The 18,987-nt window shown below is 44.9% G+C and overlaps 1 protein-coding gene across 5 annotated transcripts in view; it reads left to right on the top strand.

Annotated features, from left to right (window-relative positions):
• The window catches only part of glra1 (glycine receptor, alpha 1), a 164,116-nt gene that overhangs the window by 25,007 nt on the left and 120,122 nt on the right, over nucleotides 1-18,987 (top strand). For all 5 annotated transcript variants that reach the window (XM_078169608.1, XM_033620686.2, XM_033620678.2 and 2 more), the window contains exon 2: nucleotides 15,343-15,467. In XM_078169608.1, the coding sequence (XP_078025734.1) occupies nucleotides 15,343-15,467 (125 nt within the window). The remainder of the gene's footprint in view (nucleotides 1-15,342; nucleotides 15,468-18,987) is intronic.

Here is an 18,987-nt window from a genome sequence, read left to right as displayed (position 1 = left end):
CTGTGTCTCTGTGTCTCTGTGTGTCTCTGTGTCTCTGTGTCTCTGTCCTGTGTCTCTGTGTCTTTGTCCTGTGTCTCTGTCCTGTGTCTCTGTGTCTCTGTGTCTCTGTCTCTGTGTGTCTCTGTGTCTCTGTGTGTCTCTGTCCTGTGTCTCTGTGTCTCTGTGTGTCTCTGTGTCTCTGTGTGTCTCTGTCCTGTGTCTTTGTGTGTCTCTGTGTCTCTGTCTGTGTCTCTGTGTCTCTGTCCTGTGTCTCTGTGTCTCTGTGTGTCTCTGTGTCTCTGTGTGTCTGTGTTTCTGTGTCTCTGTGTCTCTGTCCTGTGTCTCTGTGTCTCTGCCCTGTGTCTCTGTGTCTCTGTGTGTCTGTGTCTCTGTGTGTCTCTGTCCTGTGTCTCTGTGTCTCTGTGTGTCTCTGTCCTGTGTCTCTTTGTCTCTGTGTCTCTGTCCTGTGTCTCTGTGTCTCTGTGTGTCTCTGTGTCTCTGTGTGTCTCTGTCCTGTGTCTCTGTGTCTCTGTGTGTCTCTGTCCTGTGTCTCTTTGTCTCTGTGTCTCTGTCCTGTGTCTCTGTGTCTCTGTGTCTCTGTCTCTGTGTGTCTCTGTGTCTCTGTCCTGTGTCTCTGTGTCTCTGTCCTGTGTCTCTGTGTCTCTGTATGTCTCTGTGTGTCTCTGTCTCTGTCCTGTGTCTCTGTGTCTCTGTGTGTCTCTGTGTCTCTGTCTCTGTGTGTCTCTTTGTCTCTGTCTCTGTGTGTCTCTGTGTCTCTGTGTGTCTCTGTGTCTTTGTGTGTCTCTGTCCTGTGTCTCTGTGTGTCTCTGTGTCTCTGTGTGTCTGTGTCTCTGTCTCTGTGTGTCTCTGTGTCTCTGTCCTGTGTCTCTGTCTCTGTGTGTCTCTGTGTCTCTCTGTGTCTCTGTGTCTCTGTGTGTCTCTGTCCTGTGTCTCTGTGTCTCTGTCCTGTGTCTCTGTGTCTCTGTGTCTCTGTCCTGTGTCTCTGTGTGTCTCTGTGTGTCTCTGTCCTGTGTCTCTGTGTCTCTGTCCTGTGTCTCTTTGTCTCTGTGTCTCTGTCCTGTGTCTCTGTGTCTCTGTGTCTCTGTCCTGTGTCTCTGTGTGTCTCTGTGTCTCTGTCCTGTGTCTCTTTGTCTCTGTCCTGTGTCTCTGTGTGTCTCTGTGTCTCTGTGTCTCTGTGTGTCTCTGTCCTGTGTCTCTGTGTCTCTGTGTGTCTCTGTCCTGTGTCTCTGTGTCTCTGTGTCTCTGTCCTGTGTCTGTGTGTCTCTGTGTCTCTGTGTGTCTCTGTCCTGTGTCTCTGTGTCTCTGTGTGTCTCTGTGTCTCTGTGTGTCTCTGTTCTGTGTCTCTGTGTCTCTGTCTCTGTGTGTCTCTGTGTCTCTGTCCTGTGTCTCTTTGTCTCTGTGTCTCTGTCCTGTGTCTCTGTGTCTCTGTGTGTCTCTGTGTCTCTGTGTCTCTGTCCTGTGTCTCTGTGTCTTTGTCCTGTGTCTCTGTCCTGTGTCTCTGTGTCTCTGTCTCTGTGTGTCTCTGTGTCTCTGTGTGTCTCTGTCCTGTGTCTCTGTGTGTCTCTGTGTCTCTGTGTGTCTCTGTCCTGTGTCTCTGTGTGTCTCTGTGTCTCTGTCTGTGTCTCTGTGTCTCTGTCCTGTGTCTCTGTGTCTCTGTGTGTCTCTGTGTCTCTGTGTGTCTGTGTTTCTGTGTCTCTGTGTCTCTGTCCTGTGTCTCTGTGTCTCTGCCCTGTGTCTCTGTGTCTCTGTGTGTCTGTGTCTTTGTGTCTCTGTCCTGTGTCTCTGTGTCTCTGTGTGTCTCTGTCCTGTGTCTCTGTCCTGTGTCTCTGTGTCTCTGTCCTGTGTCTCTGTGTCTCTGTGTTTCTGTGTCTTTGTGTCTCTGTCCTGTGTCTCTGTGTCTCTGTGTGTCTCTGTCCTGTTTCTCTGTGTCTCTGTCCTGTGTCTCTGTGTCTCTGTGTCTCTGTCTGTGTCTCTGTGTCTCTGTGTCTCTGTCCTGTGTCTCTGTGTCTCTGTCCTGTGTCTCTGTGTCTCTGTGTCGCTGTCCTGTGTCTCTGTGTCTCTGTGTGTCTCTGTCCTGTGTCTCTGTGTCTCTGTCCTGTGTCTCTGTGTCTCTGTGTCTCTGTCCTGTGTCTCTGTGTTTCTGTGTCTCTGTGTCTCTGTCCTGTGTCTCTGTGTCTCTGTGTCTCTGTGGAAACAGATTTGCAGTTGGAGCTGTTTGCATCATATTAAAGCAGGTGGGCTTTTAAAGTGCTGATCTGTGAGCCAAGTGTTTATGGGAATGAATCAGACACCTGGCAGCCGTTTGGCTCTGTGACCCCATGAATATGGAACCATGGATATGGAACCATGAATATGGAACCATGGATATGAAACCATGGATATGGAACCATGAATATGGAACCATGGATATGAAACCATGAATATGGAACCATGAATATGGAACCATGGATATGAAACCATGAATATGGAACCATGAATATGGAACCATGAATATGGAACCATGGATATGAAACCATGGATATGGAACCATGAATATGGAACCATGGATATGAAACCATGAATATGGAACCATGGATATGAAACCATGAATATGGAACCATGAATATGGAACCATGAATATGGAACCATGGATATGGAACCATGAATATGGAACCATGGATATGAAACCATGAATATGGAACCATGGATATGAAACCATGGATATGGAACCATGAATATGGAACCATGGATATAGAACCATGGATATGAAACCATGAATATGGAACCATGGATATGGAACCATGGATATGAAACCATGAATATGGAACCATGAATATGGAACCATGGATATGAAACCATGAATATGGAACCATGAATATGGAACCATGGATATAGAACCATGGATATGAAACCATGAATATGGAACCATGAATATGGAACCATGGATATGAAACCATGAATATGGAACCATGGATATGGAACCATGAATATGGAACCATGGATATGAAACCATGGATATGAAACCATGAATATGGAACCATGGATATGAAACCATGGATATGAAACCATGAATATGGAACCATGGATATGAAACCATGAATATGGAACCATGGATATGGAACCATGAATATGGAACCATGGATATGGAACCATGGATATGAAACCATGGATATGAAACCATGAATATGGAACCATGGATATGGAACCATGAATATGGAACCATGGATATGAAACCATGGTTATGAAACCATGGATATGAAACCATGAATATGGAACCATGGATATGAAACCATGGATATGAAACCATGAATATGGAACCATGGATATGAAACCATGAATATGGAACCATGGATATGAAACCATGGATATGAAACCATGAATATGGAACCATGGATATGGAACCATGAATATGGAACCATGGATATGGAACCATGGATATGAAACCATGAATATGGAACCATGGATATGAAACCATGGATATGAAACCATGAATATGGAACCATGGATATGAAACCATGAATATGGAACCATGGATATGGAACCATGGATATGAAACCATGAATATGGAACCATGGATATGGAACCATGATTATGGAACCATGAATATGGAACCATGGATATGAAACCATGAATATGGAACCATGGATATGGAACCATGATTATGGAACCATGAATATGGAACCATGGATATGGATTTTTGTGGAGAAGATGGAGGTGGGCTTTACTGAAATGTGGCTTCCTGTTTGGTTCTTCAGACTCAGACAGAGTCGACCTGGAGGATTATTACACTGATAGTTTTGTCTCACTGTAACAAACTGTGCTTTTATTTTGAAAGAGACTGTATGCAAACTGTACATTTCCTGTGAAAACAGAAGTGTATTTTGAAAACAGACAATGCATGTAACAGGCTGAAGTTGACACGGCGTCCCAGAACGTCAACAACCAACACACCCAGGGTACCTTGGACGTCATATGTGGACGTGGAAAGTCCATGACCAAACGTGGACATGTGACGAGGTCACAGTGAGGATGTGTCTGACCTGAGGTCAGTGTGTGCTGCCCTCAGCAGGTCCGAGCTGTGAAGTCAGAGACACAGCAGGATTGATCTGTTTTGGAAGTATTGATTGATTGTGTTGATGCTGACAGAACAGGATAGGGTGAAATAATAAAGCAGGAAGGCTTCAGCTGGATCTAATGAGTGTGTGTGTGTGTGTGCTCAGGCTCTGATGATGATGTCGTTGAATTAAAAGTGTTGTCTGTTTCTCATGATGACAGCTGAGCAGCGTCAGAGGCTTCTCATCAGTAGATCTACAGGACAGGATCAGCAGCACTGAGTAGCTTCAATACACTGATTCAAACTACCATCCTCCGCCCTCACCAGTACACCCTGCTGTATCTACACTGTGCTGTGCACACACTGGGTTTCTTCAGAGTTTAAAAGAGTTTTTATTCACACTGTAAGATTCTTAAACTAGACTCCTTCAGAGCTGATGTCCCATCATGCTCCTGGTGGAAGCTCTGACACATGAACACAGGGCTGTAGAGAGACCAGGTGAGGCCTCATGTGTGCGAGTGTCACTGCAGCATCAGTATTATTGGTTGTTGACAATGATCACGTCATTGAAATTCAATATTTGCATGAATCAATACTGAAAACTTTCCTGTAATATTAAAGATGATTGATGTTACCGTGATGAGAAACACACCAGCTCAGCCACGTTTGTGTCATGTCGTGCTCCATGCGTCCTGAAAAAAGTTGTTGAAATGACTTCAGATGAAGCGAGGCAGAAACATGTGGGCTGAGTATTTGTAGTTAGATAGTTAGAGGATGCAGTTATATAAAGTTCAGAGGGTTAAGTATGATGTGCTGAGTGGGTGCACACACACACACACACACACACACACACACACAGAGCTGAGGAGGAGGTCGGGGGGTCAAGAGGGGGTTTAACAGAGAGACGTGGGCTGCTCTGACACCTCCAGGTTCACGCCCCCTCCACATCCCTCAGTGTAACTGAGCCTGGTGCTGCTCATCCAGAGGAAGTGATCTGTGTGTGTGTGTGTGTGTGTGTGTGCAGGACACACTGGTGTAATCCCAGTCTGTGACTAATCTGATTGCTCCGTCATCGTCCCAGCTGTGTGTTTGTTCAATGCTAATTTGAAAGCCTTTTCACACGGCTCTTATGCTTCATTGTATCACAGCGGCGGCGGTGGCGGCGGCGAGCTCTGAGCCCAAACAACACAGTGTGTGTTTTTTTTTTCTTTTGCGGGAGCCTGATCCTATCACACTCCCACTTGTCATCGTTGTAAAGAGGATTAAGCTCAGATTCGTCACGTCGCAGCGGGAATTATTGGCACTGAGATAATCTCTGATCCACCTAATTTGCTGTCACAGAGAGAAGAATTGGACGAAGTGTGATGGGCCTCAGAAACCTGATGTCTCCTCATTGATCAGCGTCTTCTCACAGTCTGTGAGCGCTGCAGTTTGGGGAGAGGTCCATTATCTGATCACTGACGCTTTAGAGACGCCGCGCTCCTCCAGGTCGTCCATACCGATCCTCAAGGGACACCTGAGGTTGTTCAGCTCTGATAACCTATCGACAGGCGTCCTAATCATCAATTCACTGGACTCTCTGCTGTCAGTCAGCGGTGTGACCTCAGGGACGCATCAACAGGAGAGCTGTTAGTGTGAAACGTTTAAACAGACAATCACCTCTGGACGTGGACTGATTTAATCTGAGCGCTCATACATCATTTTCACAGTCATCAGCCTCGACATGGTTTTAATAAATGTAATTAGTGGTGTTTTAGACGAGCAGAGGTGGAAGTCTGACAGCAGTCAGTCCATCTGTGGGAATCTGACTGAGATCAGAGTTCTGCTGCCGAACCTGCACCAGGAAGTGCAACAACACAGCCGCCCTGCCACCTGCACATACGACCATTTATATCTGCAGCCTGATCGGACCCGCCAACACGAGATCTGCAGCCCGACCCCAAACCACAGATCCCATAATGACCAGTAGGACCACATTTACAGATGGTGTAAGACAGAGAGTCTGAGTTCGGACTCACTTTACAACGAAAGAAACCTCAGAAAGACTCTTTGCTCTGTCAGAACTGTTAACTATTAACCATTAAAAGACTTCAACAGGCATCTGTAAAATGTGCTGCTCACATGTGAGGTCTGAGTGTGGATGGAAGAGAAAGTGGAGCCTGATGTTCAGATTGGCTCCTAAAACCTTTAGTTTGGCTCCAAAGCTCTCAGCAGCTTCTACATCTGTTCTCAGGCTCTGACTTTATGTCAGCAAGAACCAAGAGACGCTGCAGCTCCCAGGAAGCTCTGCTTTGTTGCTTTGCATAAATATCCCACACAAAGAATTAAAAGAAAACCATGCACACAGTCAGATGAATCCTGCACACACTGAAGGTAGGTCATCAGTGATGTGTTTAACGTCGTCTCCGTACAGTCAGTCATGTCACACACAGTTAACTGAGCTGATTTAATGTAAATTTAGCTTATTAATGATGTAAAAAAAGACAAACAGTGAATCCACTCAGTATAAATGAAAAAAAGGATTAAAAGTAAAATGTGTACAGATTTTGAATTCCTCTGAAGGATGGGATCATGTTTCATATGTGAGGGCAGAAAAAGTCAATATTGAGTTTTTTATTTTGGAGGAGTGACGAGTAAAGTGCAGCGCTGGCCTGCAGACATGTGACCTTCTGTCACCACAACAAGGACAGCTGGAGGGAGCTCTGCTCGTGACGTACTGAGTCTCCAAAAATGGAGCTCATAGATTTTTTTTTTATCATTATTGTGGCATCACATTTCAAACACATCCTGAATCAAGTCAAATGATGTCAAATCTGAGGTCATGGAGGACGCCAGTGTAAATAACAGCACTCTTCCTGTTTGTCACGATGATGTCAGGGAGAGATGGAGGCAGTGATGACGAGCAGAGAGACAGGAAGTAAAGACTCAGTCATCCCTCAGCTCAGTGGTGTTGTCTTTAAATCACATCTCTCCCGAACTTCTGCTCGACACGATTCTCCTGCACGGCCCAGTCTCCAGGAGAAATGTTGGCAAAACATGGATACATAACATTTGTATGTTTCATACACGAGACACCTGCCGAGCTGCAGACCACCATTCTGTTCGACACCAACAGACAACAAAACCAGTTGTTATTTTTCAGTCATGTCTGTGTTTCCCACCACACGTGGGTGTTATTTTAGCGACCTGTAGCTGAGTTTCCTTCAGAGATGGTGCCACGAAAATGATTTTCCAAAGACATTGCTCCTGGGTCGTGCAAAGTGGTTCTTTACGTCTGAGACATCGTCGTGTCTTCAGCCGGGATTGTGCCCCCAAAACTGGATATTATAAGCCAAAACGTGTTTTTTTGTGCCTAAACAAGACCACACATTAACCACAGCCTTGTTGCAACGTAAGATTTTAAGGCTTCAGCTACATAATGTAGGAATGTGACTGAGTCGTCCAACATCACTGATGCACTGTGACCTCTAACCTTAGTTAGTCTGGTGACAGATTGGTGAATCTTGACCAGACAAACTGATGTTGACAATGATGACCTGTTTGTGTGACAAAGAAAGAAACCAGTTTTAATTTTGGAACTTTATTCTGAATCTTTTTTTGGAGCTGAGTGAGGTGCCGTCATCTCTAACGTGACATGTCCAACACCTCTGGCTGGACTTTGATCAAACTTTGAGGTGTGACAAACGTTGGCTCTGTGCACTGGCATTTAAAAAATTACCCACTTCCCAAACGGGAGTTCAGCAACTAAAGGTCAAAATTTCAGAGTTTGAAAGGCCACAGATGTTCCAAAACCTTGACGTATCTTGGTCCTGATTGGCCGGAGGCGAGCCTCCGTCTACATGTTTATGTGCTGCAGATTTGTCCATTTTCCAGTGGACTCAGACTGAATCATGGGGCAGCACACTGAGTCACAATCCCTCATACACTACAGGACGCCTTGTCATCTGGTCCCTCAAACTGTGTTTGACCGCTCGCTGACTGACTTTGTGCCCAGCCTGGATTCAGACCTGGATTCATTCACTAAACCTGATGTGACTTGATGGGAGCGTTACCACGAGGGAAGACAAGCTGCAGATGAAACATGTGAAAGATCATTAATGTTGTAAAGACACAACATGATGGATGCATCTCTGCCCTGTTAAAGCCAACACACATCCTCACTGTGACCTTCTGTGGTCACACATGATGTCACAGCAGCATTAACTCATCATCATTGTTCATGAGACACAGAAACACAACAGTGTTATTGATGTTGTTTATGTAATGCCGGCTCATGTTCAGCCTCGTCATCAATATCCTCACTGACGATCGTTATGTCGTTATCACTGTGATGACTTATGGTGGTTAATGACATCATCAGCCTCGTTAATGTCACTGTTTAACACCACAGACAGACAGAGACTGTATGGATGGCTCCATGTTAGCTGCCTCTGGTCCCCCCTCTGCCCCCCCAGTGCCCCCGTCCTCTGAGAGGCCCCGGTGGTCGATAAATGAGAGAAAGAAAACGAGGTGCGGTGTCGTCTACACTCTCAAGAATAATGCACATTTCCCCGTTGTGGGAAGATTTGAGGATGATCTTATCTTCTGAAGCCCAGTTCAGACCAAAGATTGGCTACTTGCTATGCTCCATGCTGCAATGTTGGTTCACACCAATGAACTAGACGAGGAGAACCCTTTTTATCTAAAGAACCCTTTTTGGAGGAAAGAGTTCTTCAGGGACTGTTAACAGAGGTCAGGTTCCCGACCCTGCTGCTGCTGCTGCTGCTCCAGTGAAAAAATAAGGAAATCTTCACCTCCTGAAGATGTGACAGTGAACAGTGGGAGTTGTGGGTCATGCTGGACCACGTCAGTCCTTTAGGAGCCTCATGAAACCTGAAGCTGCTGGACGTGGTTCCCTCAGCCTCAGGCTGAACACAGGTGGAGCAGAGAGTTATGGGTAATGTAGTCATGGACTTTCCACGTCCACATATGTTGTCCAAGGCACCCTGGGTGTGTTGGTTGTTGATGTTCTAGGACGCATTTAGCCAACACACACACACACACACACACACACACACACACATGTGGTTCACCCTTGTCAGACTTCCCTCACATCAACTTCGATAGATAGTTTTTTATTGGAGAAGGGGTCTATGAGGACGAGCCAGAGAACTCCAGATGGTTTCAGTCAGCAGCTTCTAGTCTGAGAGTTTAACAGAGAGAAGATGATGCAGTGCCTTCTAGGACGGCTTTAAAGTTGAAGACGTGACACGGTGCCTTACAGCCGGCTGTCCTACATGGCAGAAACTTCCTGTGTTCTGGTGTTGGACCACATGCTGCCGGTGCCCTTTACATCTTTTGGCCCCTGCCCCTCAGACAGCCTGAGTCCAGCACTGCTGACAGACAGGGTGACCCCAGCGGCTGGTAACAGCGTGGACGGAGACAGCAGCCAAAATTCATTTTACTCTTCTCCTCCTCCTCTTCTTCCCCTCACACACACACACACACACACACACACACAAACACACACACACACACCCCCACCATCCTCATTTACCCTCCTCCTCCTCCTCCTCCTCCTCCTGCTGTCTCCTCGGTGCCCTGCATGATTTGTTTTGCGATGTTTTCCACTGATGAGGGCGAATGGTTTGGAAGGTCGCTGTGTGCACGTACGCATGTGCGAGGATTCGTGTGTGTGTGTGTTATCTGGTGTGTATTGGGTGTATGTGGAAGGTTGTGCAGCAGCAGGATGACACTGTGTTTATATGTGTCTGTTTTTTCCGTGGTTGTCCTGTGTGCATGAAGGCATCATGAGACAGGAACTAACGAAGGCCCCGCCCAGTCTGATTTAGTTTCCCCATCACGGCCGCTCCATAATTCGCGTCTTCACCCGGCGGACTGTGATTCTGATCAGCAGTTTCCTGATAAAGCGACAGCGCTGACTGCATTACGTGTTGATGAATTGCTAATGGCGCTATTTATCATGCCACGCGTCACCATTTACCATATTGAAAGTCACGCTTAGCGGTTTTACATTTAGAAGGTGAAAATTTAAGCGCGATCGACTGTATCATCTGTCATTTTAATTTATGAGAGATTAATGCGTCGATGCTCTCCTCCCCTGCACTCATCAGGAGCTCCAACTAATGGCTGAATAATTGTCACTTCTTCACCACGTCACACTCACTGTTGTTCTCACAGGCGTCCATGGAAAATGTTTTTAACTCTGGAGGTCAGCAAAGGTCAGATACAGGCTGAGGTCTCAACACGAACTCACTCAACTTCAAAATGTCCAGAAACTCAAAGTCAGATCAGGTTCATGCAGCCTGAAATCAACTTCCTGTGTGTTTTCAATCATTGATACGTGGAGCCGAGCAGAGAGCAGGAAGTGGTGATGGCTGAGACTGACAGCTGCTTCACCGGACATCTGAGTGCTGCAGAGTGAAAATGTTCCAGCACCAAGATGAATTATTCCTCATAAACACGGCCCATAACTTCTCCTCACGCTGTCAAAGTTTGGCTCAGGCAGAACCAAGATAAAACATTGATGTGGGGAAAAGTTCCTATTAGGCTCCCAATAAATGTTTCATACATATTAATACATTTTTATGAGTCATGTTTAGGCTCAAATGTTCAAAGAGGATTCTGATCAGGAAAATGAACCAAGAGACACATCGTTTTCTTTCTGAGCTCTAATACTCTTATTAACAGATTATTTTTCTGCAGGTATATTAATCTGTTTCAGTCAGATTGTACAGGTGTTAAATGCTCTCTCTACATGTTTCAGCTCTGCAGCTGTGATATTTGAATTCAGTCAAATATTCATACTGAAGATTTTTGATCACATAAAACTTTATAAATGATGCACAAGACTTTGAGAATATTTCATATTCCACCAAAAACTCAGCTTGTCATATTTTATACAGTTAAGAGATTTGACGTGAGCTGAGAGGGTCCAGCCGAGTTTAGAGAAGTCAACAAAGTGAAACACGGTGAAACTCTGCAGCAGCTGATGAAGACGAGACGTTTTCATTTGATGAAGTTTGTCTTTTTCAAACCAGCTTCAGTTTCGTCACATTTCTGACATTAAAAACATCAAATCAAAAAAGTCAAACTTTAAAACTGTTTTGTTTTTAATGTTGATTAAAAGATTCAAAACTAATTATGAAGTTTATAAAATGTATCCAACAGTTTTTAACCTCATGCTGACATTTATGTTTCTGCAGAACGCAGACACATTAAATCTGTACGTTATCATGTTGCAGATACACCCAAACTTTTCTCGTGTTTCTGCCTCACTGTGGTGAACATGTGCTGAGGTTAAGGCACAAACACCACTCAGTCATGGCTTAGAAAAGACCATGTTTGACTCTACTCAGTTTTGGTGGCAGAAAGGAAACACAGGGATATCTCAGGATTTCTGAACAGATGCAGGGGTCCAAAGTGTCAGGGGGCCTTCAGTCCTCACCTGCACAGGGGCTGCAAAGAGACACTAAATAACTACAAGGAGACACAGAGGAACTGTGAGGAGACAGTAAACATGTCATCACCGCAGAGACACAAACGACGAGAGAGAGAAACACAACAAATTCCTAAAAGAAGACACAAGATTTTTCTCAGAGACACAAGAATGACTACAAAGACAACAAATTATAAATAAAGACAATATTTTCCCTGAGAGATTACCACAGAGTCTGTGAGTCTTGGTGGGGCTCTTTGTATATCTGTGCACAGGGGCCTACTGTCTCATCACCCGCCCGTGGTCTCTGTAAAAAACACGGCAGGTCACTAAAATACAACTGGTTGTGTTGTTGGTTCTGAACAGTGTCTGCAGCTCTGAAGATGACACCATCCTCCACCTCCTGATGACAGTCACCTCACATGCTACTGTAGATTACTGTAGTTACAGTAATGTATGAAAAGTACAAATGTATTTGTGGACTGCAGGAAATAATCAGTGCCAAAGTTTCTTCAGACGACTGAGCTGCAGCTCTGAAACTGATGATTCCTCTGCTGTGGGTTCAGAGAGTTAAAGTGTACGAGGGCGATAAAGTTCCTCTCCCTGTGTCTTGTTGGTTAAAATGCTCATTGTGAAGCTGAAGCCAAATGAAATGGGTCAGCGCAGCAGCTTATTTATAGCCCTGCTGTCCGTGCTCTTTCTCCAGGCGCAGCGAGAAATGATGCAATCAAATACAAAGCGCACTACAAGTGGCCGCTAATGCAGTTCCACTGTAAGGCCACGGGTCAGTTCAGTCCGCTCGCCTCCGAATGAAGTCACTGTCAGTTCACTTTCAATCTAACTCAGCTGGCAAACACTCGTCTCTGTGTCCAGCCTGGAACACTGAGAGCAACATGAATATCTGAGAGTCACTGCGTCACCTCCATGAACAAGTTATTACAATACAGCAACATGAAGAGTTTAGTGTTCAGATCGCTGCGAGGAAGAAACCCTACCATCCATTATTATCATGTTTTTAGATGTGTCTGCTAAGTAAGGAACCTTCGTTGGAAAGTTGGTACACTGTCACTGAGTCAGGACTTTTGCCGACGGTGAGGACCTGACTTTAAACACAGGACAGTTTCTAAAAGTCAGTTTAACCCTTTAAAAACCAGCATCCAGCCGACGGCCGAGGGAGGCTGTTGTTCAAATGATTCTGTTTAAACAGATCAAAATTAAAACCATAATATTGAGAACATTCATGAACCTTCTGTCTCCCTCATCATCACGTCATTACCTGATATGACCTGAACTTATGGCTGTGCAAATATAGCATCATTACACTAGGATTTCCTTCTACCTTTTGGTAAGTCAGGACATTTTTGGGAAGTGAAAATACTTCTAGACAGGGAGGGAATTTCTTCATATTTGGTGTTAAATAAGTTGAATTTTGTGGTCAGAGGTCACTGTGACCTCACAAAACCATTACCAAAGAATTCATGTGCTAATTATGACAACGTTTGTCATTTATGTCACAGACATGGACGGAAACTGTCAGAGAAACTTGAGTGGTGTTCTAAGGTGGTGATTCTAGTTTGAACATGTTCAGTGATTCAGGGACACTTTGGCTTCATGGTGAAGCTCTTTGTTGATGAAGATCCTCTCAGGTTCAGTTCAAAGACCATGGTGCTGACGTTTACTGTATGTAACATGTCAGACATCTTTTATCGCCATGGTATCGCCGTGGTAACGAGGGAGCCAATTAGTGATCTCTCTTCATTCTTATTGATGATGTTCACGTACATGGGCCGTCTGGATCCATCACCTGTGTGTGCGTGTGTGTGTGTGTGTGTGTGTGTGTGTGTGTGACTGAGTGCAGTCAGTGTCTGTCTGTAGACTAAAGGTCATCCTGAGTCTTTGTCATGATGGCGTTAGATCATCTAATGAGCGTGATGGCCTTATAGTGAGATCAATGTGACGCGCAGCTGGTTCACGAGCCACAGCGTCAGTGTGTGATGTCAGCGCGGATTGACAACGCTCTTCATTTATTGCCTTATTAAATCAAATAAAACTAAATGAAATGATGATCAATGAATCTGAGCTCTTGATGTGGACAGGTCCAGGTCCTCCCAGTGCATGCTGGGATATCCTCCAGGAGGAAAGAGATACTGTGAACAATGAATGAATGAATGAATCTCAGTCATACTCTGTATTAAATAATGGACGTATCCAACGTGACATTTGGTTTGTGGGCTTCTTTTTTGAGGCCTTGAGTTTGGATTTTGGATTGTTTGAGCCAGAAGTGACCATATTTGGATGAGAGGGCGGAGCTAACCTTATGTTAGCTGCTAGCTTGGTTAGCATGGTGCATTGACAGCATGGATGGTGTTTGTGCCTGTGGCAAATGATAAAAAACACGTGTGATTTATTTCCTTATGATGTTGTGGTGAAACATTAAACATGAAGCAGTCGTCTCTCAGTGAGATCAGATGGTTACTGCTGGAGGACACGACTGTTGTCCTGGTCGGACTTGTTACTTACACCTGTAGGTCGTCAGTGATTAACTGAGGTTTATAATTTGAAGCATCTTTAAGCCTTTAAAAACAGACAGCTGTGGGAGATGGATGTCTGCGTGTTGATCTGTTTCAATAGATCTAAAATAAAAACCATTCATTATTTTAGCAGCAGAAAGTGAAGGCTTCTTCTTATTGACTCACTGAACCTTTAAACTCAGGTCGGACATTTTTTAGGGATATGAATCGTTTGAACATACTCCAGGAAGTGACATCACAATAAATGTAGGCAGTGTCGCACTGTTTCTGTTGCAGAGTTTAAAGGGTTAATGGAGGTGGTATTGAGGCGTTTAAAAAGAGAGAGGGAAGCAGCAATTTGGTCCAGAGAGGACAGAGTGTATGAGCGCTCTACTCTCAGGCTGCTGTGACCTTTGACCCCTCTCTTGTCTGGGGTGCTTGTGTCTCTGCCAGGCTTCTGTTACAGATGATGAATAACTCTGGATGTGAAGAATGTTGATGTATTATGACTCCAGTCCGAACGCACACTCATCTCTCCGCCTGTCACAACTTCTGTCTCATTACGATCCAATCACAGTCTCACATACATCACATCCTCTGACTGCCTTTACCTGTCTGTCTTCCAGCCTCACATACATCACATCTTCTGACCGCCTTTACCTGTCTGTCTTCCAGCCTCACATACATCACATCTTCTGACCGCCTTTACCTGTCTGTCTTCCAGCCTCACATACATCACATCCTCTGACTGCCTTTACCTGTCTGTCTTCCAGCCTCACATACATCACATCTTCTGACTGCCTTTACCTGTCTGTCTTCCAGTCTCACATACATCACATCCTCTGACTGCCTTTACCTGTCTGTCTTCCAGCCTCACATACATCACATCTTCTGACTGCCTTTACCTGTCTGTCTTCCAGCCTCACATACATCACATCCTCTGACTGCCTTTACCTGTCTGTCTTCCAGCCTCACATACATCACATCTTCTGACTGCCTTTACCTGTCTGTCTTCCAGTCTCACATACATCACATCCTCTGACTGCCTTTACCTGTCTGTCTTCCAGCCTCACATACATCACATCTTCTGACTGCCTTTACCTGTCTGTCTTCCAGCCTCACATACATCACATCCTCTGACTGCCTTTACCTGTCTGTCTTCCAGCCTCACATACATCACATCTTCTGACTGCCTTTACCTGTCTGTCTTCCAGCCTCACATACATCACATCCTCTGACCGCCTTTACCTGTCTGTCTTCCAGTCTCACATACATCACATCCTCTGACTGCCTTTACCTGTCTGTCTTCCAGCCTCACATACATCACATCCTCTGACCGCCTTTACCTGTCTGTCTTCCAGCTTGGCAGCGTCCAAAGAAGCAGCCGCGAGGAAAGCAGCCTCTCCGATGCCGCCCTCCGAGTTCCTGGACAAACTCATGGGCAAAGTTTCGGGTTACGACGCCAGAATCCGACCGAACTTTAAAGGTAGGAGCTGCCACCAAGACTCAGTCGGATAAGACAGGAATGTAGCCAAACAATATCCTGAACACGGTCATGTGATGTTTCTGCATTTCATTACTTCCTCTAAACACCTTTTTAAGGGTGAATCAAGGTTTCCACAGAGACAGGTTTGTATTGATTAAAAGAAGAAGAAGGAAAGTTCACGTATATTTTTACAGATGTGACTAAAACTCTGTTGCTTTGTGTTTAATCATCTCACTGTCTTTGGTTCTCAATCTGTTGATCTCTTTCATTCGCCCTTTGCAGAGGTCATCAAAGGTAATTCTGCCCTCGCTCCACCTGCTAAACATAGACTCAGGTTATTTCAGGTGTTTCAGACCCCGAAACCTCATTTCCTTTTATTTTCTATTTGATTTAATTTACTTAACACCCCCCGTCCCTGCACTCTGAGCCCCAGCCACACAACAACAGTCAGATAACATGTCAGTTAGCTGTAGTTAGTGTGATGCTCCTTGGCTACATTCCTTGGTATCCACACAGTATCCTGAGTGCTTGTTTTGGTGGTCAAGGTAATGCACCTCTCAGTGCTGCTGAATATGATCTGATGATGATGATGATGATGATGATGTTAATATAATATTTAGTGACCTCTCCCTGAATGGACGCCCCCATAAAGACACATGTCAGAGGTTTCTGTGTTAAATGTTCTCACATTGGGAACAAAGTCTTTACGGCATTAGCAAACTGGGGCGACCCTCCATATCCATCAAAGACTATGAATAATACAACAACTTCTTCCCAAAACTGACGGGAGCTAATTGGACAGACGTGAATTGGCCAAGTTTCACCTTGTGTTTTTCAACAGGAACTGATTGAAGTGATTCGCTGTGACATTTGAGCCTGTTGCATGTTATATACTGACATATCTTAGTTTTCACAGTGGATGTGAGTAATTTCTCTGGCCGTGTATTTAGTTGGGCAGGTGTGTGTTCTGAGTGTACGAAATATTAGTACGCACCGTCCTGTGTGTACAAATCTGATCCAAGTCTGTTCTTCAACTCTTACCTCTTCTGTTAAATATTAAATATCATAAACCTGCATTTATTTTCTACACATGATAACTGCAGGTGTCTTCTTTGACACTTTCTGCAAAGTAAAGATAATTTTACTGTTACTTCTCTGGATGTGAGCACTGGTTCAGTCAGTGGGAAGAGGTACACACATTCTCCCTCCAGGTTTTATTAAAAACATTTGATCTTCAGCTGTACTGATAAACTTTAAAGGTCCAGTGAAATAGCTGTGATGCGATTTTGGATGAGGAGCGTATTATTATGACCATCAGTGTTACCCACAGACTTTAAATCTGTTTTTGAGCGCCTCCATGAGCTGCTCTCCATCTTTCCTCTTTGCGCAGTTAGCACAAGCTAACACAGCACAACGTGATTTCTTAAATTCAATTTTATTTATAAAGCCCAATGTCACATCTCACAATTAACCTCAGAGGCTTTACAGCAGACGACATCCCTCTGCCCTCTGACCCTCACAGCGGACGCCCCAGAAAAAATATTAACGGGAAAAAAATACTAAAATATTTTGTCACTCGGGCCGAAGCCTCACAGCAGATGCAGACAACTCAGTCATTAAACCTGCTAATAACTGTTGAGTAACGTTAGCCGTGAGATGCTAACAGTTAGCTCTGTCACTGTGTGTGTGACTCAGTCTCAGAGCTCCGGTCCTGCAGCAGCCGACTCATCATAAACACAGAATCATTACGCTGCACGCAGCTCTACGATCCAGTGAGTCAGATTTGCAGTGACTGGACAGAATCGCAAGATCGCTCAGAATGAACAGGGATTGGCTAAATTTGCATTAATTATTGTGATTGCAACATCCTGAAGGGGCTGATTAGGTTTTATGATTTCTGATCCACTCTGCTGTCGCTCAGCTCTCATGGGTAATGTTGCTCCGTACTCAAGTACCGTTGCGACATCGTCGGTGTGACAGCTCTTTTGTGCTACAGCGTCATAAAAAGCGCCGTAGACGGACACTGCTGCCGCGGGGACCGTCATCAGGTGGCAAAGCAGCAACGCTAAGCTGGGCCTCTCTGCCTTCCGCCAGAGCTCCGACTGCAGGTCAAACAGTGAAGTCACTGCGATCAGACAGAATTCAAAGGGAGTGGCTGAATTTGCATTCACTGTTATCCTGCAGAGACTGGATTAATGATTAATGAGGAGATAGTTATGAATGTTATATTTCTGCCTATATATCGCCCTGAATCCTTCACACTGGACCTTAAAGGTGGACAGCAGATGAGTTTCCTGTAAAACACATCAGAGATGATTCAGATCATCAGAATGAAACCTTTGTTTGGCTCGTCTGATCAATCCAACGTTAACCTTTTACACACTGCTGCTCTGACTTTGGAGACAGGTTTAGAGGTGGCTGATAAAACCCGGAGGGATGACGTACTGTATCTTGCTGCTGATTGGCTGCCTGCCTGTCCTGGTGATGGTGTAACAGGTGAACTGGGTAGCCGTGCTAATGTTTGGTATGCTGAACACACAGGGAAACAGACTGCAGGAATGTGCAGCAGTGAACCACAGCTTATGTTTTTCTGAATGCTGCCATGGAGCTTTTCTTTTTCTTTTTCTGCTGAGCCCATAATGGCATAACCCATTATATGGAGATCTGTGCAAGTGGGATAGCACAGCTCCTGTGTGGGGGGGGGGGGGGGGCTTCACCATGACTAAGTGTGTTTTATTAAACCTGCTGCGGCTGCAGAACAGCTGAAACTGCTCGTCCTTCCTGACCTGCCGACCATTTGTTCGGCTGTTTGGTAAGGTTTCGTCATGAGTCCATTTTGGAGACCACTTCTATTTCTTCAATTTGATTTGTCCTCAGCTCTGGTTGGCGACAGCCCAGTGTGATTTACAGACCTTTACAAATCAGGATTTAAACAGGCCGCTCTGACACTCATCTGAATTTATGGCTTTTATGTTTTCTCCATTTTTCTAATGTGATGTCATAAAATAGTTAAATGACAGAACTCTCTGGCAGGAGCTCCACATGCACATAATGATATTTATAATGATTATAATCCTCCAGCTGACGTCAGCAAAAACCTCAAAGCCAACACAAAAACTTTAAATCACTCACATGGATGTTCATAAACAGGTCAGATATTTTCTTTACTGTATTCCTCTACATTAATCATCACAGTCTGTGATGAAGACGTGCACACTGAGGAGGAGGAGGATGAGCACATCGAGCTAACTGTGTCAGGGGCTGCTGTTAGCAGAGAGGGCCCGACTGTGTCACGGCTGTCAGGTCCACACAGTGACATCGCGTGAGCTCTCCGACTTGCTCATTCATTACTTTCTGTGTGTGTGTGTGTGTGTGTGCCCCAACATTAATCACATTCATGAAGTAAACAGCGTGACGGCTCTGCTCTTTAATATACTGCAGGAAAAGGAACACAAAAAAAAAAAATGGAGGAGAGGAGAGGAGAGGAGGACAACACTTGTCAAAATGTTTCTCAGCCAAC

Source organism: Epinephelus lanceolatus, chromosome 7 (assembly GCF_041903045.1).
Source record: "Epinephelus lanceolatus isolate andai-2023 chromosome 7, ASM4190304v1, whole genome shotgun sequence".
Classification (NCBI taxonomy): Eukaryota; Metazoa; Chordata; class Actinopteri; order Perciformes; family Serranidae; genus Epinephelus; species Epinephelus lanceolatus.
This window is presented reverse-complemented; position numbering and strand designations above follow the sequence as displayed.